General features: G+C 49.4%; 1 protein-coding gene across 1 annotated transcript in view; it reads right to left on the bottom strand.

The window, feature by feature from the left end:
• The window catches only part of LOC142258668 (peroxisomal membrane protein 11C-like), a 144,499-nt gene that overhangs the window by 98,713 nt on the left and 18,577 nt on the right, over positions 1–27,209 (bottom strand). The window contains exons 4-5 of the mRNA XM_075331291.1: positions 22,536–22,714; positions 14,345–14,395 (exon numbers count right to left, since the gene is read on the bottom strand). Of these exons, the coding sequence (XP_075187406.1) occupies positions 14,345–14,395; positions 22,536–22,714 (230 nt within the window). The remainder of the gene's footprint in view (positions 1–14,344; positions 14,396–22,535; positions 22,715–27,209) is intronic.

Genomic DNA, 27,209 nt, shown 5'->3' with positions numbered 1-27,209 from the left:
TCATAACACTTATATTGTAGTATACTGACCATTTTTGTTAAAGTGTAGAGAAACTCGTGATACTTGGGTTCCTCCTCCAGGATCATAGCTAATTCATCTGATGTATCTGGCAATTGATAGATAAGGTCTGATTTAAACTTCAGATCAGAAAGAACACACAAATGGATCTATAAGGACCAAATGGTATATGTATACCTGATACAGGCTTTCAATTTGTGGGCCATAGGTTTTGTAAACTTAACCACTGGTCCGGGCTAATCCGCATCAACAAATTGTCTCTGTGCATAAAAAACACTTTCCACTGAAAATATAGCCTAAAGATAAACATTTAATATGAACACATTGTCCAAAATCAATCCATAATATCTGTCTGTAAATATAAAGCCACCCCAGTCACAGTAAAGAGTATACAATATGACAGGGGTCAGATCCTCATTTATAATCAATATGCCATTTAGTACCAAATAAGTAAGATTCCACCTGAGTGGAGTTTAGAATAATACATACAGCATGTCCCAACAATCCAGCACATACTTATATTATATAAACTTGCATCCTGGTCCCGGAATGCCAAAATTCAGACTATGGTTACCACTCCTCTGTAATACCAATAATATATCCAACATCACTCATGTATTCACATTGCACATGCTTAAATCAAATTTGTGAATCAGTATATATCAATCTCCCATAACATACCTGGTTAATCATTATGGTGCTCTCCCAGGTAGCGATATGTAGCCTGTACGGGTGTCTGCTGAGTAACCAGCACAGTCTCCCACCCTTTATCTTTGAATTGCGCGCCAGAATCCCGGCACTCACCGGAGATGGCCACTCCCCCTTTCCGAGCGTGCACCGGGCTAAAGTGTCCTCAACAGTGCCGCTGCTCATGGTTCCGTATGTCTGAGCAGTTCTATGCAGTTCACACGCGCACCCTAGAAGAAGCGTGCGTGCGTATAGCCCATCATCGGCACATAGCGTGCTACAGACAAAACTGTCCAACTTGTTGCCGCCATGATTCGTTCCATTACAGGGACATTCCTACGGCATGCCCATGCGCGTCCCAGATATGGTGCGCGTGCTCACAACCCATGCATAAGCGCATAAACCCTGTACTTTAACGCGGGCCGGTAACACTGTATTGTAATGTAACGGGGTGCTAGGGGTGCCTCGGGGCTTGTAGTCGTGGCCCCTATTTCTTTCAGGCCAACCACCGGCTCCGCCGTCACTATTGGGACAGGGGATTGTTCTGTGGGGCAGAGTGTGGTGGAAAAGAGCATACTTTCAGCCACAGGAAGACTCTTCAGGCAGGGATCAGATAAACCAAACGACATCTTTATTGCACAGAGTTTCACAGACAGCTCAATGCACGGATTTTGTAGTGTGAAGCCCCACAAGTGTAGTGTCGGTGCATTACCTTCAGGGACTCCACTCGGCTGGATCTTGTCACTGGTAGGAAATCTTCTCTTTGTCGTGACGCCACTCTCAGAATTGCGGTCAGTGGGGACCGCCACTGCAGGTTAAGGGATGCCTGGGGCTGATGGTGGGTGCAGTCAGTTGTAATAGCCTCCTGAGAGTGAGGCAAGCCCCAGGGCCCTGTGTAGGTGTGTAGAACCACAAGGCGCAGAATAACTCCACACAAGCAGATTGTCTTTCAGGGGTTTTACTCACAGAAGGTGGCAGAGTGAGTAACCCGGGCGTAGCTGGGATTAACCAGGCTGGAACCAGGTATCCTTCCGGCTGACTAATGATGGTGACTACCGACTCGCCTTCCTTAGCCCTTGGTGGTTTGGGGTAACCCCGACTTTTAGTCCCTATGGGGGTCACCCAGGGAAGTTGCTGAAGCCTCTCTCCCCTTCGGTTGCCGTTTGCTTGTCGCCTGGACCAGATCACTCCAGCTGCTTGCCTCCTGTGAACTATGGGCCCTAACTGTGGCTACGTGGCTGCGGCTTTTGGGTGTTGTGGTGTGGGCTTTGAGGGCCCCACACCGGCAGGTTTAGCAAGGAAAGGTGGATCTATCCCCGCTCCGGGATCTGCCGCCCGTTTGGGCCTGGTACTCCCTAGCAGTCTCCTTACTTCCCACTCCGTGCTCTCTCTTTAGCTGAAGATGGATTTCGGGTAGCACTCCTAGGTGACCGTTCTCCCCCGTCGGTAGCCACTGCGCGGGCGCTGTTAGACTGCAACAGCCCCAGGGGTCTGCTCCACTCTGAGCTCCCTGGACTCTGCACTAAACCGGCTCACTTGAGGGACCTGCGCTTCTGCTCCTGTCAGAGCTCCATTTCATGCTCCTCACTCCTCCCCACTCTGCTTCAGACTGTTCTCTTCCTTCTTTTCCCTCTTGTGCCTGCCTACGCCACCTAGCAACCAGGCTCTCCACCACACCCCTTGATTGGAGATGGAGGCTTTTGGCCCCCTCCACTATTCCAGTGGAGGTGAAGGCTTTGCCCCCTCCTGGGATCCCCAGGGGTCCTCTCAAAGGTACATGTGTGAGACCTGATCACTATGCGCCTGTGTAGTCACACCTCGGTCAGCCTTCTGGATTACCTGTATTGTACTGTCCCCAGCATGGGTGCAGTACTCAGTGGTGCCTGACCAGGTCAGGGGCGCCACATTCCCCCTTAGTTATCACCAGCACGTCCTCGGGCTGCAAGACAACATTTTAAAATGCATAAAACATTAAAACATGGTAAAACTTTTAAAACCACCAGGTACCATACATCACCACCCTCCACCCACAAGTCCGTTAACCCACCCAAAACCCCCTCACGTTGGCCGCGCCTTCAGCCACTTCTGGCAGGATGTAGAGGCGGCTTCCATGGGCTGGTGGTTTTCAGGGCATACCTGGCCTGGTGGAGCCGCGCCTTCAGCCTCTTCTGGCAGGATGTAGAGGCGGCCTCCACAGTTGGTGCTGACCAGGTACCCTCTTTGTGGTGGAGAGCCAGGCCCCATAAACAGGCATGCTCTCTGGTTGCAGGTGAGCCAAGGCCCCATACTGGACGTGCTCCCTGGTTGCAGACGAGCCAAGCCCCTAAACAGGCTGACTCTGGTGGTGGTGCCTCTGGTGTAACTATTTACACTGCGAGAGTTTGTGGCTATAGCCAGTTCATAGCCTTAAGGTTTATGGGTTTCTCACATTAGTTTATGTGGGCACATCTCTTAAACAGTAACGTTGCAAACTTTTCAAAACTTGTCAAACTGGGAACTTCTATGCTTCTTTCTTTACTTTATGTGGATTCCTCGTCACCAGGGCTTGGGCCTGTAGGGCTGCGGCACCTGTTGCTTCCTTGACCTCTTTCTTCGTCTGTGGTAGTCTCATCAGTGGGTTCTTTGTCTGTTCTTTCTCTATCTCTGTCTTTCCTTTCTTCTTCCGTGTCTGTTTCTTTTTCTTTAGGACATGGTGTTACATCGAGGGCATACCAGCCTCTTTCTCCTTGATGCATGGTAAACTCCACTGAATCTCCCATCCTTAGGTTTCTTCCAGGATGTCCTCTGGGCAAATGGGCTCTAACATCCCTTCTATTAACAAAGATGCCTTCCTTCATACCAGGTGCTACTATGAAGCCGTATCCTGATTTCAAGCTGAAATCTTCTACTACTCCTCGACAAAGGGGTCCTCTGACCTGGGCTTTGGCCCTTCTCAGGAACCGTTTCTCCTCTAGGTCTCTGGCCGTTATTTCATCTTTCTGCTCTGGAGACTGTGGTGCAGGGGTGAACTTGGATCTGCTACGGCGCCGTGTCTTGCGGACTGGGTTCTGCGGGGTACAGCTTACAAGCTCCCAGGTGAGGCTTTTGGGCAGCTCTTCTTCAGCGGAAGGTGTCGGGCTCTCTTCATCCCAGCGGGAATATGGCAACATCTCTGGCTCTGGGCATGGATCCACTACTGATGGCTCCGGGGTCAGCTCCTCAACTTCCTGGCCTCCCCTCCCCCTTAGTTCTTCTGAGCACTCCTGTCGTGGCAGTGCTGGGGATGGATGTTCTTCAGCAGGCCCAGGCGGGGGACTCTTTGGCGTGGTTGCTGCAAGAGTTGCCGGAATCCTCCTGGGGGTGTGCGGAGGGAGCAGATACCGGTCCACCATCTCCTGTGGGAACTTGGCCTCCAGGTCAGCCTTCAGCTTCCAGTATGCGGGGTCCTCTCCTATCAGGGACTTCCTGGCAGGGACTTCCTTGGACTGGGGAGCGGTGTCTGCTCTGGCCTTGCAGGCCGGGGTAAACGGTGATACAATCTTATCTTGGCGGGCCGCGCCTGACATGGCGGCGGCCTGGTCTTGGCGGGCCGCGCCTGGCATGGCGGCGGCCTGGATCAGCGTCGCTGTTGCAACTGGCGGCTTAGCGGGCGTCGCTACTGTGGCCGGTTCTTGGCGGGCCGGGCAGGGCATCGCTGCGGCGGCCTGGATTGGCGTCGCTGTCGTGGCTTGGATCGGCGTCGCAGCTGCGATGGGATCTTTGCAGGCTGGGCTGGGCGTCGCTGCAGCGATCTGGGCTTGGCGGGCCGCACCTGGCGTGGCTGCGGCCTGGTTCAGCACCTCGCCTGCGGCGTGGATGAGCGTCGCTGCTGCGGTGGGGTCTTGGCGGGCCGGGCCTAGCAAGGCGGCGGCCTGGGTCAGCGTCACACCCGCGGCATGGATGAGGGTCGCGGTGGCAGCCGGTTCTTTGCGGGCCGGACTTGGCGTTACTGCAGGGACCGGGTCTTGGTGGGCCGAGCAGGGCATCGCTGCGGCGGCCTGGGCTTGGCGGGCCGCACCTGGCGTGGCTGCGGCCTGGCTCAGCGTCGCCGCGCCGGGCGCCTCTTCAGGGACCGCGGGCGTGGCAGCAGGGGTCGGGGCACTCGTGCTGGCAGGGGCAACACTGGACTCACCCATCGGTGGCACCATCGGGGTCTGAGTCGTCGCCGTCCGGTCTGGCACTCGCCGCGTGGCTCTCCCCTCGTAGGCCTGAACCGCTGCAGCCATCTCCAGAAGCTCCATGCGTTCCTCTCTGATCTGCTCTACGACCCGGGTCTCCAGTCGGTCGCAGAACTGGGCAAGCTCCCGATACCACCAGGCAGCGGAGCCTGGCTCTGGGTTTCTGCGTTCAGACGCCATTTCCTCTGCGCCGTCTTCTGCACGATTTCCCAGCAGTGGACTCGTCGCTGCCTCCAGTAGCAGGCTCTTCAGTTTCTGCTCTGCCTCTTCCAGCAGCAGGCTTCTGGCTCCCTTTCTGTCCCGACGTCTCTGAACGCCTCCGCTCTCTTCACTTGCGAGGTCAGGACTCTGCAGGGGATCTCTGGGTAGCCACACCTCTTCGTGGGCGGTAACTTCTCCCAGCGCGGGCTGCTGTTGTTTTTCAGCGCGCTTTTCATGGTGGCAATATGGCGGCGCTTCCAATTTTTCAAGCGGACCGCCCAGGCACATGGTCACCTGTCTGGACAGGTCTAGTCCTTATCCTGTTCGTGACGCCAGATGTGAAGCCCCACAAGTGTAGTGTCGGTGCATTACCTTCAGGGACTCCACTCGGCTGGATCTTGTCACTGGTAGGAAATCTTCTCTTTGTCGTGACGCCACTCTCAGAATTGCGGTCAGTGGGGACCGCCACTGCAGGTTAAGGGATGCCTGGGGCTGATGGTGGGTGCAGTCAGTTGTAATAGCCTCCTGAGAGTGAGGCAAGCCCCAGGGCCCTGTGTAGGTGTGTAGAACCACAAGGCGCAGAATAACTCCACACAAGCAGATTGTCTTTCAGGGGTTTTACTCACAGAAGGTGGCAGAGTGAGTAACCCGGGCGTAGCTGGGATTAACCAGGCTGGAACCAGGTATCCTTCCGGCTGACTAATGATGGTGACTACCGACTCGCCTTCCTTAGCCCTTGGTGGTTTGGGGTAACCCCGACTTTTAGTCCCTATGGGGGTCACCCAGGGAAGTTGCTGAAGCCTCTCTCCCCTTCGGTTGCCGTTTGCTTGTCGCCTGGACCAGATCACTCCAGCTGCTTGCCTCCTGTGAACTATGGGCCCTAACTGTGGCTACGTGGCTGCGGCTTTTGGGTGTTGTGGTGTGGGCTTTGAGGGCCCCACACCGGCAGGTTTAGCAAGGAAAGGTGGATCTATCCCCGCTCCGGGATCTGCCGCCCGTTTGGGCCTGGTACTCCCTAGCAGTCTCCTTACTTCCCACTCCGTGCTCTCTCTTTAGCTGAAGATGGATTTCGGGTAGCACTCCTAGGTGACCGTTCTCCCCCGTCGGTAGCCACTGCGCGGGCGCTGTTAGACTGCAACAGCCCCAGGGGTCTGCTCCACTCTGAGCTCCCTGGACTCTGTACTAAACCGGCTCACTTGAGGGACCTGCGCTTCTGCTCCTGTCAGAGCTCCACTTCATGTTCCTCACTCCTCCCCACTCTGCTTCAGACTGTTCTCTTCCTTCTTTTCCCTCTTGTGCCTGCCTACGCCACCTAGCAACCAGGCTCTCCACCACACCCCTTGATTGGAGATGGAGGCTTTTGGCCCCCTCCACTATTCCAGTGGAGGTGAAGGCTTTGCCCCCTCCTGGGATCCCCAGGGGTCCTCTCAAAGGTACATGTGTGAGACCTGATCACTATGCGCCTGTGTAGTCACACCTCGGTCAGCCTTCTGGATTACCTGTATTGTACTGTCCCCAGCATGGGTGCAGTACTCAGTGGTGCCTGACCAGGTCAGGGGCGCCACAGTAGCGCATGGTCACAATTCCTGTCCAGGGAAATCTTTCCTTGTTGTCTCCTCTAGTGGGGATGTGCCCGGCTACTCCACTTCACCTGGCTCCCACTCCGGCTAACACAGACTGGACCCACACCAATTCTGCTTCACCCTTGAGGACACTTCTTCTCTTCTTCCCTTCTTTCTTTCTTTCTGCCCACTCAGCTCCACACTCTGCCCCTGGCTGTTCCTTCTCCCCCGTCCCGTTATCAACTGACTTTTACACACACACACACTCTCTTTCCCCTTAAGCTGCCGGCTCCTCCTCCCTCCTGCACAGTTTCTATGGGGACAGCCGTCCCACTCGGCCACTAGGGGAAACCCAGCTATACAGTGCAATTACAATAAAACATCAACAGCTTTGTCTACCCCAGCGGGGGTATCTTCAGGGGAAACACTGCACCTCTTTGTAAGGGGTCTGCCCACCCCTTACATTCCTCCCCTCTTTAAGCCTAAGCCTCCCGGCAAGGCTCGAACCTGAAAACACAATTTAGCAGCAAGGCAAACTTTGGATAAAACTTTAAAACCTTCATAAACAAAGTCAACCACTGAGCGCCCAAGTTCTGCGCCCGGAGTCCCTCCTGGGAGCTCCCGGTCTTTGTAGGCAGTGTGCCCGGAGGCCTTCAGCAGGCACTCCCGGTCTTTGCTGGTCTTCTGCCCGGAGGCTTTCACAGCACTCCCGGTCTTTGTAGATAGGAGGACAAACAATAAAGTCTTCCTTAACATCGCGGAGGGAGCCCCTGGCTCAGTCCAGCATCAGGCTCCTTCCGGGCTCGGTAACTTAAACATGGTTGCAAACTGTGGAACTTTTCCAGCTCTTTAACAACACCGGTATTCAACACGAACATGTCCATTACCTCCGGTCATTACGGGTCACTCGGGATGATAAGCGCGCTGCCATTCGGCCCGCTGAGCCCTCACATAATCGGAAAGGGACTGACCTGGCAAGCGGCGCAGCCTCCGGAACAGTTCGTAGTTGACGGGTGGTTCTGGCGCCTCTGTTTCGGGTTTTGCCTCCTCAACCCCCGACGGGGGTGACGGGGTCGCTGAACGGGACGGCTGTGGACTGCCCACGACGATCACCGGGTGTGTGACCAGACTCTGGTGAATTGCCAACACCGCCGGTGTCCCCTTCTCTGGGTCAGCACTCAGTCCTGGCATGACTTCTGGCGATACCACCAGCGTGTTTCTCGGCCGGGAAATCTCAGCCAGCACCGGTCTCTGCTGTGTACGTCTCCGGTACTGACACTCTTCCCATCCGATCTCTTGCAGACCTTCCTGTAATGGCGCCGGGGACGGTGGAGATGCTGGGGAAGGTGGAGGCGGGCCTTCTTTTCCCGCTCTTGTATACGCTCCACCCCCAGTCTCACACATTAAATCGACCCAGCATAGGCGACTCTTCTTTTTCTCTGTACTGCCACCCTCTTCACATGTTTTCAGTAACATCTTAGGGCCAGCACCTCCCCTCTTTGGACGGCGTACTCTGTACTTCTTTTTCTTCGCCGGCCAACTCAGGGTCTTTCGTTTGGCGCCAATTCTTCGCGCGCTCACTGTACTCGTGAAGACGGCGGCCATCTTACCGCCGTCTTGTGCCTGGTCCAACGCCTTGGGCACCACTTGGTCTCCATCTTCTTGAATCGGGACCCCTTGCATATAATCCGGATCCTGCCGACTACGCCACATGTAACGGGGTGCTAGGGGTGCCTCGGGGCTTGTAGTCGTGGCCCCTATTTCTTTCAGGCCAACCACCGGCTCCGCCGTCACTATTGGGACAGGGGATTGTTCTGTGGGGCAGAGTGTGGTGGAAAAGAGCATACTTTCAGCCACAGGAAGACTCTTCAGGCAGGGATCAGATAAACCAAACGACATCTTTATTGCACAGAGTTTCACAGACAGCTCAATGCACGGATTTTGTAGCGCATGGTCACAATTCCTGTCCAGGGAAATCTTTCCTTGTTGTCTCCTCTAGTGGGGATGTGCCCGGCTACTCCACTTCACCTGGCTCCCACTCCGGCTAACACAGACTGGACCCACACCAATTCTTCTTCACCCTTGAGGACACTTCTTCTCTTCTTCCCTTCTTTCTTTCTTTCTGCCCACTCAGCTCCACACTCTGCCCCTGGCTGTTCCTTCTCCCCCGTCCCGTTATCAACTGACTTTTACACACACACACACTCTCTTTCCCCTTAAGCTGCCGGCTCCTCCTCCCTCCTGCACAGTTTCTATGGGGACAGCCGTCCCACTCGGCCACTAGGGGAAACCCAGCTATACAGTGCAATTACAATAAAACATCAACAGCTTTGTCTACCCCAGCGGGGGTATCTTCAGGGGAAACACTGCACCTCTTTGTAAGGGGTCTGCCCACCCCTTACAGTGACATTGGGTTGTGCGCACGAGCGCCATATCTGGGATGCGAATGCGCATGCCGTAGGAATGTCCCTGTAACAGAACGAATCATGGCGGCAACAAGTTGGACAGTTTTGTCTGTAGCACGCTATGTTCCGATGATGGGCTATGCGCACGCGCGCTTTTTCTAGGGCGCGCGTGCGCACTGCATAGGACTGCTCAGACATACGGAACCATAAGCAGCGGCACTGTTGAGGACACTTTAGCCCGGTGCACGCCCGGAAAGGGGGAGTGGCCATCTCCGGTGAGTGCCTGGATTCTGGCGCGCAATTCAAAGATGAAGGGTGGCAGACTGTGCTGGTTACTCAGCAGACACCCGTACAGGCTACATATCGCTACCTGGGAGAGCACCATAATGATTAACCAGGTATGTTATGGGAGATTGATATATACTGATTCGCAAATTTGATTTAAGCATGTGCAATGTGAATACATGAGTGATGTTGGATATATTATTGGTATTACAGACGAGTGGTAATCATCGTCTGTGAATTTTGGCATTCCGGGATCAGGATGCAAGTTTATATAATATAAGTATGTGCTGGATTGTTGGGACATGCTGTATGTATTATTCTAAACTCCACTCAGGTGGAATCTTACTTATTTGGTACTAAATGGCATATTGATTATAAATGAGGATCTGACCCCTGTCATATTGTATACTCTTTACTGTGACTGGGGTGGCTTTATATTTACAGACAGATATTATGGATTGATTTTGGACAATGTGTTCATATTAAATGTTTATCTTTAGGCTATATTTTCAGTGGAAAGTGTTTTTTTATGCACAAAGACAATTTGTTGATGCGGATTAGCCCGGACCAGTGGTTAAGTTTACAAAACCTATGGCCCACAAATTGACATCCTGTATCAGGTATACATATACCATTTGGTCCTTATAGATCCATTCATGTAGGGTGCATCCTGGACAATAATACAGCATAAGTCATTATTAATTGTTGAATATTTACTGGTAGTTGATTGAGTCAGGCCCGCCCCATAAACTTAAAAAGACAAATACTGACGGACATAATCTCTCTATATTGTTGGTACACACTATCCCTGTGGGCTCTATTCTAGGTGTTTCACCTTACCCACTTTTATATAGGAGCACGGGATATATACAGATTGAGTGGAGGGTCAGTACAGGACTCGAGTTGACGTGGAACGGGAGCGTCACGAATATTTAGGACGCCGACCCCAGTATGATAGGAAGAGTGAGAGTTAGACGTATATAATTACCACCTTTCTACTCAAAACAAAAATAAATTACGTGTTTTCTTTGTTTGTGGCATATGTGTTAAATAAAATAACTTTTTAAAGTAATGCAAGTTTTTAGTTTTTGATAATTGATATTCTACCTTAGTATTTTGGATTCGGTATTTGAAACAATATCAGCCACCCAGGGACAGAGTCCTACCCCAAACCATGATCCACCCAAACTAGTGCTCACAGGAGACATGCAACAGCAGCAGAGAGGCAGTTTTTCTGTGAAGTGAGCGCTGAAAAATTGCGTTGTCGCTGGAAAATTAAGTGAGGCGGCGAGCAGAGAGCGCCGCTGCAGCAGTGCTGATAGGCCAACCACCACTGGGTGACTGACAAGGCGAGACCATGGCCCCAGACAAGAATGCAATCGTGGCCATCAGGCAGGGGGAAGCGTGCAGCAGTGAACGCCGCGGCCCACGTGTCTGAGACCTGCGACCTCCAGCACGTCACCGCTGCCTGCACATGTACACAAGCGCCCTACCCTCACACGAGCACCACAGTGAGAGAGGAAAAGGGGAGAGCAGGAAAGAAAAAGAGGCTATACTCACCAGTTCTGAAGATCGCACGTTTTCTGCTACATACACGAGGACGCTATTTGGGGCGAATGGGCAAGTCTATTGACATACGGAGCACCACCCCGTACCTAACAGCAAGGTACACAGTCCGGCCAGAGGGAGATAGAGGATTTGGCCTGAGATTTTACAGCCTGTACTCTCTGCCACCATGCAGGTAAAAGAGTGTTCAATTGCACCCTGTTACGCTGAAGATTCTGGGGAAAAAATATTAGGAAATGTCTACGGAACAGACTCTATCTCCAACTGACATAGAAAAAAAACTGAGGAGGCCAGTTCAACCCGGTGAGGTGTAGTCTGCTGTGGAGGATATAACTTTTAGTTCTATGTAATATCTGCGACAGCTTTCAGGTGGCAGAAGGCTATCCCAGGCTTCTGTGTCCCCAATGAAGCGACCGAGAAACACTGATGACGGTGAAAACAGACAACAATGACACACTGACTATACACTGATGGGAAAAAACGGACACACGGACCATCCACCGACTATACACTGATGGTAAAAAACGGACGCACGGACCATCCATTGATGACACACGGACCATCCACCGACTATGCACTGATGGTAAAAATGGACACACAGACCATATAATGATAACACACTGATGGTAAAGACAGACACAAGGACCATACACTGGTGACACACTGATGGAAAAAGACACGGTTTGTACACTGATGATACACTGATGGTAAAGACAGACACACAGACCGTACACAGATAACATGAAAAATCGTGTTTCAAATGTGAAATAAGACTAATTTCAAAAGTTACTTTTCACCAAATATGTATGCAGTTTAGTAAAAAGAAAAAAAAAAGAAAATACAAATTCTATGAAGGTATTTCTATCCTTTAACGTTTTCACAGTGCCGCTGCCAATTACATCATATCCAAAATACATTCAGGTCATAGCCAGCACACAGCAACTAAACAACTTCCAATAAAGCAATAGTATTCTCTGGGACAGATTTCATAACATTCTCTATTGAGCAATAGGCAAGGTAAGTCAGGGGCATTAAAAATTCATAAGAGGATATGTACAACGTGTCCTCGGGGCAGCTGAATATTTTACTACACTACAAGAAGCAAGTAAACAGATACGCATCCCAGTTTACAAGGTCAAGTTCTGTCTATTAATGTAAAAGCCAGTGGGTATCAGGGAGCCAGCAATGTGGTACCCTCAATTGACCGTGTGGTTTTTGAATGAGGGACAAGAGACTGCTGCACAAGAGACTGCTTTCATCCGATAAAGCAGGGGTCTCAAACAGCGGCCCCTCACGCTTTTTCTTGCAGCCCACAGACACTGAAACAATTTCAGCTGGTGGAGGGGGTCGCCGCTGTTAGTGCTTCATCTAAAATTCAGATGAACGTTTTGCCGATGCTATGCAGAGTCAAGTTCTCTCTGCACAACTATTCCAATGGTAGCTGCCGGCCAATCAGAGGCAAGCAGCTGACGAGTATGAACTCAGCTGCTTGCCTCTGATTTTCTGGCAGCTGCCATTGGAATAGCTGGGCAGAGAGAGCTTAAGGGGGGCTTTACACGTTGCGACATCGCTTCCGAAATATCGTCGGGGTCACGTCGTTAGTGATGCACATCCAGCGCAGATAGCGACATCGCAACGTTTAAATCTTAGATGCGCCAATAAACGATCGCAAAAGCGTATAAAATTGGTGATCTGTGTAGCGTCGGTCATTTTCATAATGTCGGGTCGACCGCAGGTACGATGTTGTTTGTCGCTCCTGCAGTAGCACACATCGCTGTGTAAACCCGCAGGAGCGACAAACATCTCCTTACCTGCGACCCGACGGCAATGCGGAAGGGAGAAGGTGGGCGAGATGTTGTGTCCCGCTCATCTCCGCCCCTCCGCTTCTATTGGCTGGCCGATTAGTGACGTCGCCGTGACTCCGAACGCACCTCCCCCTTGAAGGAGGGATAGTTCGGCAGTTACAGTGACGTCGCCGAGCAGGTATGTGCGTGATAAGCTGCCATAGCGATAATGTTCGCTACGGCAGCAATCACCACATATCGCATGTGCGACAGGGGCGGGTACTATCACGCTCGGCATCGCTAGCCAATGCTAGCGATGTCGCAACGTGTAAAGTACCCCTAACTCTGTGCAGCTCCAGCAAAACGTTCCTCTGAATTTTAGATGAAGCGCTGACAGCAGAGGCCCCTCCTACAGCTGCATTCGTTTCCGTGTCTGCAGGCCGCAAGAATCATGGATGAGGATGCCGAGAGAACAAAGGACAGGTGAAAAGAATGTATTTTGTTTTGGTGTGCGTGTGTGTGATGGCAGAATAGACCAGGATGAGACATTACTACAATAGGAGGACCTGCTTGGGCACATTAGTAAAAGGGGACAAGGATGGGCACATTACTACAGGATGGGGACAAGAATAAGCACATTACTACAGGATGGGGACAAGGATAAGCACATTACTACAGGATGGGAACAAGGATGGGCACATTACTACAGAATGGGGACCAGGATGGGCACATTAAACAAAAAAAGTACACATTTATTATAATTAACAAGTGAAAACTTTTCAAAAACAGTGATCCCAAATGTGTATAGAAAACCAAAAAAAATGGCACTAAAAAATTATCACTGTGTCCTGAAAGAATATTTTTTTCTATGTGCAGCCCATATACCCAGCTGAGCTTGAGACCCCTGCTATAAGTTGTATTGTTGGTATGGCTCTTCAATAGATTTATGGTGCTGATTGCTATGTGATACAACCATTATTTGCACTGCAGAGAGCGGCTCGAGCCCGCTTCATATTTCATACACACGCACCTCAACTGTGGCAATAGGATGTGCAATAGGGTCAATGTAAAGTGTGTGGGGACGGCTCTATCATCCAATTACAAATATTCAAGTGGAACCAAAAGTTAGATTTCGCCATTGCTAATTCTTAGTTCCTCTAGAGATAGGCACTGCCATTCGATGAGGAGAAAAATCAGAAGCCAGACATGCTAGGTGCATTTATAGGATAGCCAGAAGAGATAGTTGCCTTAGCTGAAGAATATAGCCAGCTGTATTCTGTTAGATCAGACAAAACATTACTCTTTTTAAAAAAAAATAAATAAATAAAAAAATTCCTAAAATCCTGTGTCTACATATTGCAATACTGCTCTTGTTAAGGCATCTGGATCCTCCTGGGCAAAGGTGGCAGAATGATTCCCGCTGAAGAACCCGGCTTTTTCTCATGAGCACTGGACACACAACGTCTGAGAGGTAATGAAAAGACCACATCGGGCGCCATACCAAGTATGTAACTGCAATATCTAGACATTCTGGTTCTGTAGGATATGACAAAGTCATATAAATTTCTTTGTGGGGCAACCATTTTAATGATGAAAAAGGAGGGCACACTATAGACAGCTTCCAGCCACATGCAACTTACTTAGAATGTTTCCCTTTGCTTCTTCTTAGCTTTATTAATGTTCTTAAAGAGCTAGAAATGAAAAAGGTAATTGAAAGTTATAAGGGTGGGAGTGAAAATTTACAAAGCTAAAACTGAGGCACAATTACATAAAACTAACAGTCTTGTATGATTTGCACAATATAGGAGTCACTTTGTGATCTTTGCCAGATGAGGCTGCATGTCTTCACAATGGCCATCATCATACGTGCGCATAAAAAAAAAAAAAAAAAAAAAAGTACTGTCCGCTTTGACCATCCATGTGACCGTCCATATGGACGTATGTGTCCTGTGTGCCATCCATGTGACACATTAAAAAAATGGAATGATTTTTAGGTGTTTGTAGATGTGCAAGGATGAGATAGATCGATTGAACAGCTTTCTATTTAATCAAATAAGTTAAATGAGGGGAGAAAAAAAAAAGGAAGATGTGGGCCCCCCCATTATTGATAACCAGCAAAGGTAAAGCAGACAGCCGAAATCTGATATTAGCCAAGAAGGTCCATGGTTATTGGGCCCTTCCCAATCTAAAAATAGCAGCCCACAGCCACCTCAGAAGTGACACATCACATCAGATGCACCAATTCTGGTGCTTTGCTCAACTCTTTGCGATTGTCCTGGTGCGTTGACAGTTGGGGTAATAGTAGTTGGGGTTGATGTCAGCTGTGTAATGTCAGCTGCCATCAGGCCCAGGGATTAGTAATGGAGAGGCGTCTATCAGACCCCATCATTACTAACCCAGTAATCCCCAAAAAATGACACGCACACATACAAACATTCCTCAAAACTCTCCCTCATTCCCCACTTGATTACCCCCCAAGAAATTCACACGGGTCCGCCGTAGTCTACCAAATCCACCGCAGTCCACAAATAAAAACCTGAAACACAAAAACAAAGCATACAAACACAGAGAAATAAAACAAGACACCTATCCGTGTTCACTACTTTATTAAAAACATTAAAAAAAGCACGCAGCTCTGACGTAGTCTAGGGATTCAGACGAACAAACTCTATGGAGCATCGTTCTGACACTCCATAGATTTTGCTTACGGGCTATTCTGAGTCATGCTGTGCGAAACCGGACGCCTCTGAAGAGCGGTGACATTAGTAACGTTATCACTTTTCAGAGACGCAGAGCCATAAACAGCGCAAAGGGACCCGTAAGGCTATGTGCCCACGTTGCATTCTGTACCTGCAGACATTTCTGCAGCGATTTGAACTGCACTGTGCGCTTCAAATCGCTGCAGAAACACTGCGTAATGAAAAGCCGATTTCATGCGCTCTGGATGCAGCCCCCACCATAGACAGAGCGGGGGCTGCATCCAAAGTGCACGAAAGAAGTGACATGTTGCTTTTTAGAATGCAGCAATTTGGCAGCATGCAAATCGAAGCGTTCTAAAACGCAACGTGCGCATGGATTATCCACAATCTTCATAGATTGTGCCGGGGACGCAGGACGCATGCAGTTACGCTGCGGTGCAGAACGCAGCATAACTGCATCCAATACGCACACGTGGGCACACAGCCTAAGTGTCTGTAAGCATAGTCTATGGAGTGTCAGAACAATGCTCCAAAGACTTTCAATGGCATCACTAGACCTGCATGGTTTTTTTTTGTATAAATGCCTGGTGTAATTTCTCTGTGTTTATATGTTTCTGGTTTTGGTTTCAGGTTTCCATTTGTGGACTACAGTGGATTCTGTGAACTACAATGGATTCGATGGTCTATGGCGGACCTGCATGGATGGATGGATATATATATATATATATATTTATTTTAATAAATAAGTTTGTGTTTTTTTATTATTATTATTAGTGGGTGAATAATGGAGGTGTCTGATAAACACCTCTCTATTACCATCACCAGGGCTTGATGCCATCTGACACTACAAAGCTAACATCAATGCCATAAACCATTATACTAATGGCACACGCACCAGGGCATAGGGAAGAGCCCAGGCAAAGCGCCAGAATTGGAGCGTCTCATGACGACCATGGGCCTTCCCAGCCTGATAACATCAATCTGCAGCTGTCTGCTTTACCTTTGCTGGTTCTCACAAATTGGGGGTACCCTATGTGGTTTTTCCAGTTATTTGATTAACATCTGTACAATCTATTTATCATATATCCTCTATTATCTTTGTACATGTGTAGCACATAAAAATCAATAATTTCTTGAATGCATTGAATTCTAGTATGTGTCACATGGGCGGCACATGGATGCCATCTGTGTGCTGTATGTGTCTTTCATGGACCCATTGAACTGTATGGATCTGCGTGATCCATGCTTCAAGGAAAAAAACAAAAACAAAAAGAGGACATGGGTCACATGGACATAAGATCCATGTGAAAACACAGAGGTGTGAAATTCAACACGTTATAATGGGTGTGAACATGTGAAAATGGACACCACACGTATGTGAAGGGGGCCTAAAAGGGTTTAGTGCAAAAAGGGTATGGTCTAACATACAATACTATGGGCCAAAAATACATCATAATTTTTGCACAAAGTCAGTCAATAGATGGTGTAAACTGAGACGAGACAGTGTAAAGAGGAATCAAATGTATCACGCTGTATAAATCACAATGTTAAACTTGGTGCATTTTAAGATTGTCTAGTCCATGTTTTTGCTGTCTAAACATTACATATACTGCGCCTTGCGAAAGTATTCGGCCCCCTTGAATTTTTCAACATTTTCCCACGTTTCAGGCTTCAAACACAGATTTAAAAAAAAAAAAAAAAAAAAAAAAATTAAACTATTTGTGCACAATGCCAAACTATGTGTTTGGCGTAAAAGCAACACAGCTCATCACCCTGAACACACCATCCCCACTGTCAAACATGGTGGTGGCAGCATCATGGTTTGGGCCTGCTTTTCTTCAGCAAGGACAGGGAAGATGGTTAAAATTGATGGGAAGATGGATGGAGCCAAATACAGGCCCATTCTTGAAGAAAACCTGTTGAGGTCTGCAAAAGACCTGAGACTGGGACAGAGATTTGTCTTCCAACATGACAATGATCCCGAACATAAAGCAAAATCTACAATGGAATGGTTCACAAATAAACATATCCAGGTGTTAGAATGGCCAAGTCAAAGTCCAGACCTGAATCCAATCGAGAGTCTGTGAAAAGAGCTGAAAACTGCTGTTCACAAACGCTCTCCATCCAACATCACTCAGATCGAGCTGTTTGCAAAGGAAGAATGGGCATGAATTTCTGTCTCTCGATGTGCAAAACTGATAGACACATGCCCCAAACGACTTGCAGCTGTAATCGCAGCAAAAAGTGGTGCTACAAAGTATTAACTTAAAGGGGAAAAATATTATTGCACACCCCACTATTCAGTTTTTTATAAAAATGTAAAATAAGCAATAAAATTTCGTTGACCTTCACAATTGTGTCCCACTTGTTGTTGATTCTTCACCATAAAATTTAACATTTTTATCTTTATGCTTGAAGCCTGAAATGTAGGAAAATGTTGAGAAATTCAAGGGAGCCGAATACTTTCACAAGGCACTGTGTATGTAGCCATACTGTACATGAAGGAATCCCCTGGTAAGGGCTCATTCACATGACCGTTCAGTTTGTCCTGGTCAGTTCCTGTTTTTTTGCGGACCCACGGACAGGACCATCTTTTCAATGTCTTTTGTGTAGGATCGGATGGCACATGGAAGAACTTCTGTGTGCATCCAATCCTACAAAAAAACACACTGGATGCCGGATGTCCGTTCCGTTTTTAGGAACATGTCCTATTCTGTTCCGTAGTAACGGACCGTGACTCATTACAAGTCAATGGGCCCGCAAAATCCCCGGAAGCCGCATGGAATCACTTCCGTGTGACCTCCGTCGGGTGCCCGTGCAGTCTGTGTCTCGCCCCAGCCCCGCGGCTGCTCGCACTGCAGTGTGTCAGTGTCTGCCCGCACTATAGTGTCAGCAGCTTCTCACATAGCAGTGCGGGCAGCCGCGGGGATGACGAGCGCTGCTGTCAGGAGGTTAGATGAGATCATTACCTGCTGTGACGATCTCCTGTTCTCCCGACGTCAGCGCTGTCACTGCCTTCTATTCCCGCCGCGGTCTTACGTCACGTCTCACGGGCGGCCCGAGACTGTCATTAGCGGTGACGTCACTGGCTCCCGCGATTCTTTGATGAGAACGCGGCAGGCATAGAAGTCAGTGACAGCGCTGACGTCAGGAGTGCAGGTGATTGTCACAGCAGGTAATGATCTCATCTAACCTCCTGATGGCAGCGCTCGTCATCCCCTGCAGTGACCTGGGCTGACCTATTGATGTTAGCTCAGGTCACTGCACTACTCTCCCAGCCAATGGGGAACATTCTGTTCTTCATTGACTGGGACAGTGACTATGGTATGGATCGTCGTGGGACCCCCTTGTTTGATTATGCCAGACCCAGATTTGATTGTTCTTTTCAATAAATTGGTGAAAGAGGGAATGGTTTGGGGAGTGTTTTTTCAAATAAAACTTTTTTTGTTGTCAATTTTTTTTTTTTTTATTACTGACTGGGTTGGTGATGTCAGGTATCTGATAGACGCGTGACATCACTAACCCCAGGACCTGATGCCAGGTGACATTACACATCTGGCACAAACCCCATATATTACCCCGTTTGCCACCGCACCAGGGCAACGGAATGAGTTTGGGCGAAGCGCCAGGATCGGCACATCTAATGGATGCACCACTTCTGGGGCGGCTGTAGCCTGCTATTTTTAGGCTGGGGAGTGTCCAATAACAGTGGACCTCCCTAGTCTGAGAATACCAGACCACAGCTGTCTGCTTTACCTTGGCTGGTGATCCAATTTGGGGGGGGGGGGACCCCGTTTTGTTTTTTTTTTTTAAATTATTCATTTAATTTAAAATAACAGCGTGGGGTGCCCTCTGTTTTGGATTACCAGCCAAGGTGAAGCTGCCAGCTGTGGTTTGAAGGCTGCAGCCGTATGCTTTACCTTAGCTGGCTACAAAAGATAGGGGGGACCCCATGTTATTTTTTTAAATTATTTATTTATTTTTTCGCTAAATACAAGGCTAAGCACCGTTTAGTGCCACATGAAAGTCACAAAAGGATGCCAGCTTAGAATATGCAGGAGGGTGGGACATTATATATTTCTTTCTCATCTATCTATCTATCTATCTATCTATCCCTCTATTCATTCATCCATCCCTCTATCTCTCTGTCTCTATCTATCCATCTCTATATCTATTCATCTATTTATCTTTCTTGCTGCTTCCGTTTTTTGTGGTCCGCAAAAAAAGGAAGGCACACGGATGACACGGACCGTATATGGAACGGAACTGAAGTCACACGGATGCATCCGTGAAAAAAAGGACCGTTTTTTGCGGCCCGCAAAAACGGAACGGTCATGTGAATGTAGCCTAAGGGTGATTGTCCAATAGTAATAGTTACAGAATGATGTTACACTGTATTACTTTGGATTGAACAACATAAGCTGTGCTGCAGTGTGACACCTCACTGCCACCTAGTGTTCACCTCAGAACATTACATATTGGTGTCATGCAGCGCCATCCTCCGTCTTGTGCCTTGAATAAATACGTTTACAGTTTTACATTCTGCATTATATGGACTTATTGGGTATGGTATAGTAAAAGTACTGATAAATACGGTATGTCCCATAATGTCAGCAGGTATGGAAAGGCTCTGCTGCATTCTGCTTTTGTGACCAGACGTTACCCAATGTTCTGGTTCCCTGGCCCTTGAGCTCGTATAGTCTGTGACTGTGGGGTTCAATTTGTTTCCAGGTTCTGGATAACACTCTGCAAGAACTTAATTTCCCTGGACTTCTCCTCAGCCTATCACCTCCAAAGAAAAAGGCAGACTGAAAGAATTAATCAGTTCAAGGAGCAGTATTTACGAATATTCTCCAGCTCCCACCAAGATAACTGGCCAGACTGGCTTCCTTGGGCCGAATTCACCCATAACAATTATATTTTAAGAGTCTTCTGGGAGATTACCATTAGTTACAGTGTTCAGCCGAGAACCTCGTCTCCCCCTGCCTATTCTAGCTAAAAGCATACTTCCTGCTGTGACCACGTCTCTCAGGACCACCATAACATCTGGACTGAGGTACAAGCTACCATAATTTGGCTGTACTTACTGCTAGAGCAAAGAAGAATGCTGATAGACACCATCGACCTGTTCCCAACCGGAGATAAGGTATGGCTTTCAACAAAAACAAACCAAAAAAACATATGTTTGCAAAAAAAACTGTCACCCAAGTTTATTGGTCCTTTCCCAATTAATGAGCAAGTAAACCCGGTTAGTCTTCTGGGCTGCAAGAAGGTTGGCGGTAATCTCGTCTACTTGATTGGAAGGGATACGGTCCTGAGGAGGGATGTTGGGTGCCAAAGAAGGACTTAAATGCTCCAATATTGCTCAGAAAATTTCATGCAAAGCATCCACCTTCTTCCATAATGGACTCTTCTGGGAGGGGCCCTATGAGGGGTGAGTACAGTTATGCACTTTTCCCAAATCCGGTCTGTGCGTCCTCACCCCAGTCCACTAAACTATGTTGTGTTCGGGTTTTGCAGATAGGCCAGAGTGATCTTCTGCATGGGCCCTTATAAGGCTCACCAAAACACACACCCATGTCTTGGTATTAAGACTTTAGTGTTCCAGAGTACTGTATGTGGCTTCCAGGTTCTCTGCTACCAATCTCTGGTCTGCCTTCCTGCGGTTTCCAGTACTTCTGGTACGGATTTCCAGTACTTCTGGTATGGGTCTCCAGTCTGCCTACCTGCGACCTCCAGTGCCTCTGGCCTGCCTGCGGCTTCCAGTACCTCTGGCCTGCCTGTGGCTTCCAGTACCTCTGGCCTGCCTGCCTGCCTGCGGCTTCCAGTACCTCTGGCCTGCCTGCGGCTTTCAGTACCTCTGGCCGGCCTGCCTGCGGCTTCTAGTACCTCTGGCCGGCCTGCCTGCGGCTTCCAGTACCTCTGGCCAGCCTGCCTGCGGCTTCCAGTACCTCTGGCCGGCCTGCCTGCGGCTTCCAGTACCTCTGGCCGGCCTGCCTGCGGCTTCCAGTACCTCTGGATCGGCCTGCCTGCGGCTTCCAGTACCTCTGGCCTTCCTGCCTGCAGCTTCCAGTACCTCTGGCCGGCCTGCCTGCGGCTTCCAGTACCTCTGGCCTGCGTGCCTGCGGCTTCCAGTACCTCTCGTCTGCCTTCCTGCGGCTTCCAGTACCACTCGCCTGCCTTCCTGCGGCTTCCAGTACCACTCGTCTGCCTTCCTGCGGCTTCCAGTACCTCTCGTCTGCCTTTCTGCGGTTTCCAGTAGCTCTCGTCTGCCTTCCTGCGGCTTCCAGTACCTCTCGTCTGCCTTCCTGCAGCTTCCAGTGCCTCTGCTACTGGCCTTCTGTCTGCCTGTGGCTTCCAGTACTTCTGCTACCCATTTTCCCGTGCCTAACCTGCCTGCTGCACGTGGCCAGTGTGCCCACCCAGACCTTAGGCTTGGAGGATCCACCTCAACAGATGAGCCTAATACACTTATTTCTCTTAATTTTATCTCTCAATCTCAGCATAAAAAAGAAAGAGAACATTACATTGACCTAAAATTGAAGCCTCATGCATAATGAAAAAAAGACGCAAAAATTACTTACATGCAGATTTAAGAAAAAATAAAAAGTGCTTTATAAGGAATGGTAGTAAATGGACTGGTCTTGAACTGGTTAAATAATAGGTTATTTTCTGATGACACACGTCTTTTAAAGAGTAACTGTCATTTTAATTTTTATGTCATAAATCAATAGTACATGTGAAAATAAGAAACTTTGTAATATATCTTATCAGAGAAATCTGCTTCTCTCCCTTTCTGGCCTGATCATATATTCGCAGAATGCTCAATTCCTGGGTAAAATCTGTCTTCAGTGAATACAGATATTCCCATTACAGAAATAGGAGATGGCAGTAAGTGCTCAAACTTCTATGGAGACGTAACTGTCATTTTAGGGGAACTTGCAGCAGAATGTCTGTATCTGACTCTGGCTACTGCCTCTTACAAGTACTGACCGTCATCTCTGATCTCAGTAATGGGAAAGTGTGTCTTCACTGAATACAGATTTTACATGTGAATTGAAAGTGAATGACCAGTCCTGGAGGAGAAAGAAGCACACATACACAAAAGGCAATAGATTGGGAGATGACCTACCGTATGATTCCCACCATGAGTGACAGACCCCAAAGGGCTGTGCTGGCAGTCCACCACGTGTCAGACTTAATGTGAATAACGCCAGCATCTGCTGCCCAGGCCATATGCTCACATGGATAGTACAGCTGGTCAAATACGTTGCCCAATACAGAGATCCACCTGATGAGAAAGTCTTTCTCCTAACACACAGGGAGATTTATAAAATATTTACTGGTCATTTATGGGTTTTATTACAATTAATAAGTTGTTGTAATATAACCAAAATATGCCTAATAAATGCGATGGAAAAAAGATGCATAAGCGTAAAGAAAAGATCACCAACAAACAGTTCACATCGAGAGAGAAATTCTGCAAAATATAAAAGGCACATACACAAGAACAATGGTAACTTGTGCAACACAAGGATTAATGGTCACTATTAGATCTGTAAATATCTTATAATTGGTCTATTAGAGGAAATGAAGCCTGAAATGTTCACACATAAACACATATTTCAGCCTCTATATACAGGACACTACGGGGCCGATTCATTAAAGGCTCGCTGGAGTATGCTGTGCCAAATTCATTAAGGACGTGTCCTCTCAGTGGCACGCACCTCGCCAGAAATCTTACTCCAGGCAAGGACTGGACCAGTATTTCTAGCAGAAGAGACGGCAGCTCTTTAGCTGAATTTGACGGGTGGGCATAGCCACTCTCTGTTCCACCCCCTCTCCGGCTTTGCCGTTGTGCAAAAAATAACATTTTGCACTTTTATGAATCAGTCTCAAAATATAGAAAAATACATATTAGGACACACTCATCATCTGACAAGTCACTTGGGCCCTATGGATACATTCTGCATGTAGGTAGTTAATATAGTTTCATAAAGTGTGAAGAATACATGGCCTAAGGAGGGGTCCTCAAGAATATACATTGATGGTCAATCTAACATACTGGGAGACAAAAGGTGCTGCCAGTGTGGTGCCCATTGGTTGGCTGCCAGTTAATGCAGAACCACCAGGTATCATGCACCAGTCCTATGAGGAGGCATGCTCAAAACCTGCCGATACCTCCAAGTGGGCAATGACGCATGTAACGCCGGTGTCCCTGCACTGTCCAGCTCCCTCCACCTGGCAGGGACGACGACGTACTCACTGCTGGCCTTCTCGCTCCCCTGCTCCTACTTTGGTCCCCACACTCCAGGGTCTGTGCACGTCACACAGGGTTCCTGGCAATGTCCTTAGGGCACAAGCACGCGGGCTCCCCACCTCTTTACCCCTGCGCAATATGCCATTTTATTTTTTTTACTCCCCTTCCAAGAGCAAATTTACCTGTCGGGGTCCTGCGTTTAGAGGTCACTGCCACAGGAACAAGCGTTCAGTACCCGTGGGGTAACCATTATGAGATTGGAAACTTCAGTAGAGCCTGAGCTTCTTTAACCCCTTAATGATTTATGATGTACTATCTTCGTTGTAAGCAGTCTCCCTACCTTTGATATGCACACCGAGATGAAGGCTGAATTAATCAGCCATCATCTGCCTCTAACAGCCATGGGTGGAGCAGCGTGGAGACTGTGGCAGTAAGGCCCTGTGCGCACTGGAAAACGGAATTTTCTTAAGAAAATTCTGCAGGGTCTGAAAGATTACCGCACCCGCGGTACAAAAACGCAGCAAACCGCACCCAAAAACTGCATGCGGTTTGCCGCGGTTTTACCGCGGTATTGTTCACGTATTGATAGATAGATAGACTCCCTGTGAGCACACGCTGCATTTCTCCCGAGCGGTAATGTGTGTTCACATTATCGGCCGTGGGAAATACCCTGTGGTTATGTGAAGCCCCGCAAGTATTGTGTCGGTGCATTACCTTCAGGGACTCCACGCAGTTGGATCCTGTCACAGGTAGGAAATCTTCTATCTAGGATTGTCGTGACGCCACTCTCAGAATTGCGGTCAGTGGGGACCGCCACTGCAGATTAAGGGACGCCTGGGGCTGATGGTGGGTGCAGTCAGTTTTAATAGCCTCCTGAGAGTGAGGCAAGCCCCAGGACCCTGTGTAGGTGTGTGGAACCACAAGGCGCAGAATAACTCAACACAAGCAGGATGTCTTTCAGGGGTTTTACTCACGGAAGGTGGCAGGGTGAGTAACCCGGGCGTAGCTGGGATGAACCAGGCTGGAACCAGGTGTCCTTCAGGCTGACTGATGAGGGTGGCTACCGACTCGCCTTCCTTAGCCCTTTACGTTTTGGGGTAACCCCGACTTTTAGGTCCCTATGGGGGTCACCCAGGGAAGTTGCTGGCGCCTCTCTCCCCTTCTTTTTGGCCCGTTTGCTTGTAGCCTGGACCAGGACACTCCGGCTGCTTGCCTCCTGTGAACTATGGGCCCTAACTGTGGCTACGTGGCTGCGGACTCTGTAGTGTTGTCTTGGGGGTGTAAAGTGCCCCCTCATGCAGGTTTGGCAAAGGAAAGGTGAATCTATCCCTGCACTGGGACCTGCTACCCGTTTGGGCCTGGTTCTCCCTGACAGTCTCCTTACTCTCCACTCCGTTGCTCTCTCTTTAGCTGTGTGTGGATTTCGGGTAGCACTCCCAGGTGACCGTTCTCCCCCGTCGGTAGTCACTGCGCGGACGCTGTTAGACTGCCACAGCTCCAGGGTCTGCTCCTCACGTCTGCTTTCCCTGAGCTGCACACTAAACCGGCTCACTCGTGGGACCTGCACTGCTGCTCCTGTCTGAGCTCCACTTCCATGCTCCTCACTCCTCCACACTCTGCTTCAGACTGCTCCTCTTTTCTCTTTTCCCTTTTGTGCCTGCCTACGCCACCTAGCAACCAGGCTCTCTACCACACCCCTCGAGTGGAGATGGAGGCTTCGCCCCCTCCACCCCTCGGGTGGAGGTGGAGGCTTCGCCCCCTCCTGGGATCCCCAGGGGTCCTCTCAAAGGTACATGTGTGAGACCTGATCACTATGCGCCTGTGTAGTCACACCTCGGTCAGCCTTCTGGATTACCTGTGTTGTACTGTCCCCAGCATGGGTGCAGTACTCAGTGGTGCCTGACCAGGTCAGGGGCGCCACATTCCCCCTTAGTTATCACCAGCACGTCCTCGGGCTGCAAGACAACATTTTAAAATGCATAAAACAGTAAAACATGGTAAAACGTTTTAAAACCACCAGGTACCATACATCACCACCCTCCACCCACAAGTCCGTTAACCCACCCTAAACCCTCTCTCGTTGGCCGCGCCTTCAGCCACTTCTGGCAGGATGTAGAGGCGGCTTTCATGGTCTGGTGGTTTCAGGGTATACCTGGCCTGGTGGAGCCGCGCCTTCAGCCTCTTCTGGCAGGATGTAGAGGCGGCCTCCACAGTTGGTGCTGACCAGGTACCCTGTTTGTGGTGGAGAGCCAGGCCCCATAAACAGGCATGCTCCCTGGTTGCAGGCGAGCCAGGCCCCTAAACAGGCTGGCTATGGTGGTGGTACCTCTGGGGTAACTATTTACACTGCGAGAGTTTGTGGCTATAGCCAGTTCATAGCCTTAAGGTTCATGGGTTTCTCACATTAGTTCATGTGGGCACATTTCTTGAACATTAACGTTGCAAAACTTCAAACTTTAACTTCTGTACTTCTTATTTTACTTTACATGGACTTTACACAGATTCCTCCTCACCAGGGCTTGGGCCTGTAGGGCTGCGGCACCTGTTGCTTTCTCCATCTCTGTCATCATCTGTAGTGGTCTCATCAATGGGTTCTTTGTCTTTTCTTTCCTCTTCTTCCGTGTCTGTTTCTTTTTCAGGATTACTGTTGGGACTTCTGGGACATGGTGTAACATCCAGTGCGTACCATCCGCGTTCTCCTTGGTGCATGGTGAATTCCACTGAGTCTCCCATCTGTAAGTTTCTTCCTGGATGTCCTCTAGGCAAATGGGCTCTAACGTCCCTTCTATTCACAAAGATACCTTCTTTCATGCCAGGTGCAACTATGAAACCATATCCACTCTTCAAGCTGAAGTCTTCCACAACTCCACGACAAAGTGGGCCTCTGACCTGGGATTTGGCTCTCCTTAAAGACCGTTTCTCTTCCAAGTCTCTGGCGGTTACTTCATCTTTTCTATCTGGAGATTGCTGTGCAGGGGAAAACTTTGTTCTGCTGCGGCGCCGTGTCTTGCGGGCTGGATTCTGCTGGGCTGCTACTTCACTGCTTGCAGGCTCCCAGGTGAGGTTTCTGGACAAATCTTCCTCAGCGGAGGGTGTCGGGCTCTCTTCATCCCAGCGGGAATATGGCAACATCTCTGGCTCTGGGCATGGATCCACTGCTGATGGCTCCGGGGTCAGCTCCTCAGCCTTCTGTCCTCCTCTCCCCCTTAGTTCTTCTGAGCACTCCTGTTGTGGCAGCGCTGGGGATGGGTGTTCATCAGCCGGCCAGGGCAGTGGACTTTTTGGCGTGGATATTGCCGGAATCTTCCTGGGGGTGTGCGGAGGGAGCAGATACCGGTCCACCATCTCCTGTGGGAACTGGGCCTCTAGGTCAGCCTTCAGCTTCCAGTATTCGGGGTCCTCCCCCAGCAGGGACTTCCTAGCAGGGACTTCCTTAGACTGGGGAGCGGTGTCTGCTCTGGCCTTGCAGGCCGGGGTAAATACTTGTACAGTCTTGTCTTGTCGGGCCGAGCCTGGCGTGGCAGCGGCCTGGTCTTGGCGGGCCGA

Source organism: Anomaloglossus baeobatrachus, assembly GCF_048569485.1.
Source record: "Anomaloglossus baeobatrachus isolate aAnoBae1 chromosome 1 unlocalized genomic scaffold, aAnoBae1.hap1 SUPER_1_unloc_1, whole genome shotgun sequence".
NCBI lineage: Eukaryota > Metazoa > Chordata > Amphibia > Anura > Aromobatidae > Anomaloglossus > Anomaloglossus baeobatrachus.
The sequence above is the reverse complement of the archived record's forward strand: the minus strand, read 5'-3'. Positions and strand labels throughout refer to the sequence as shown.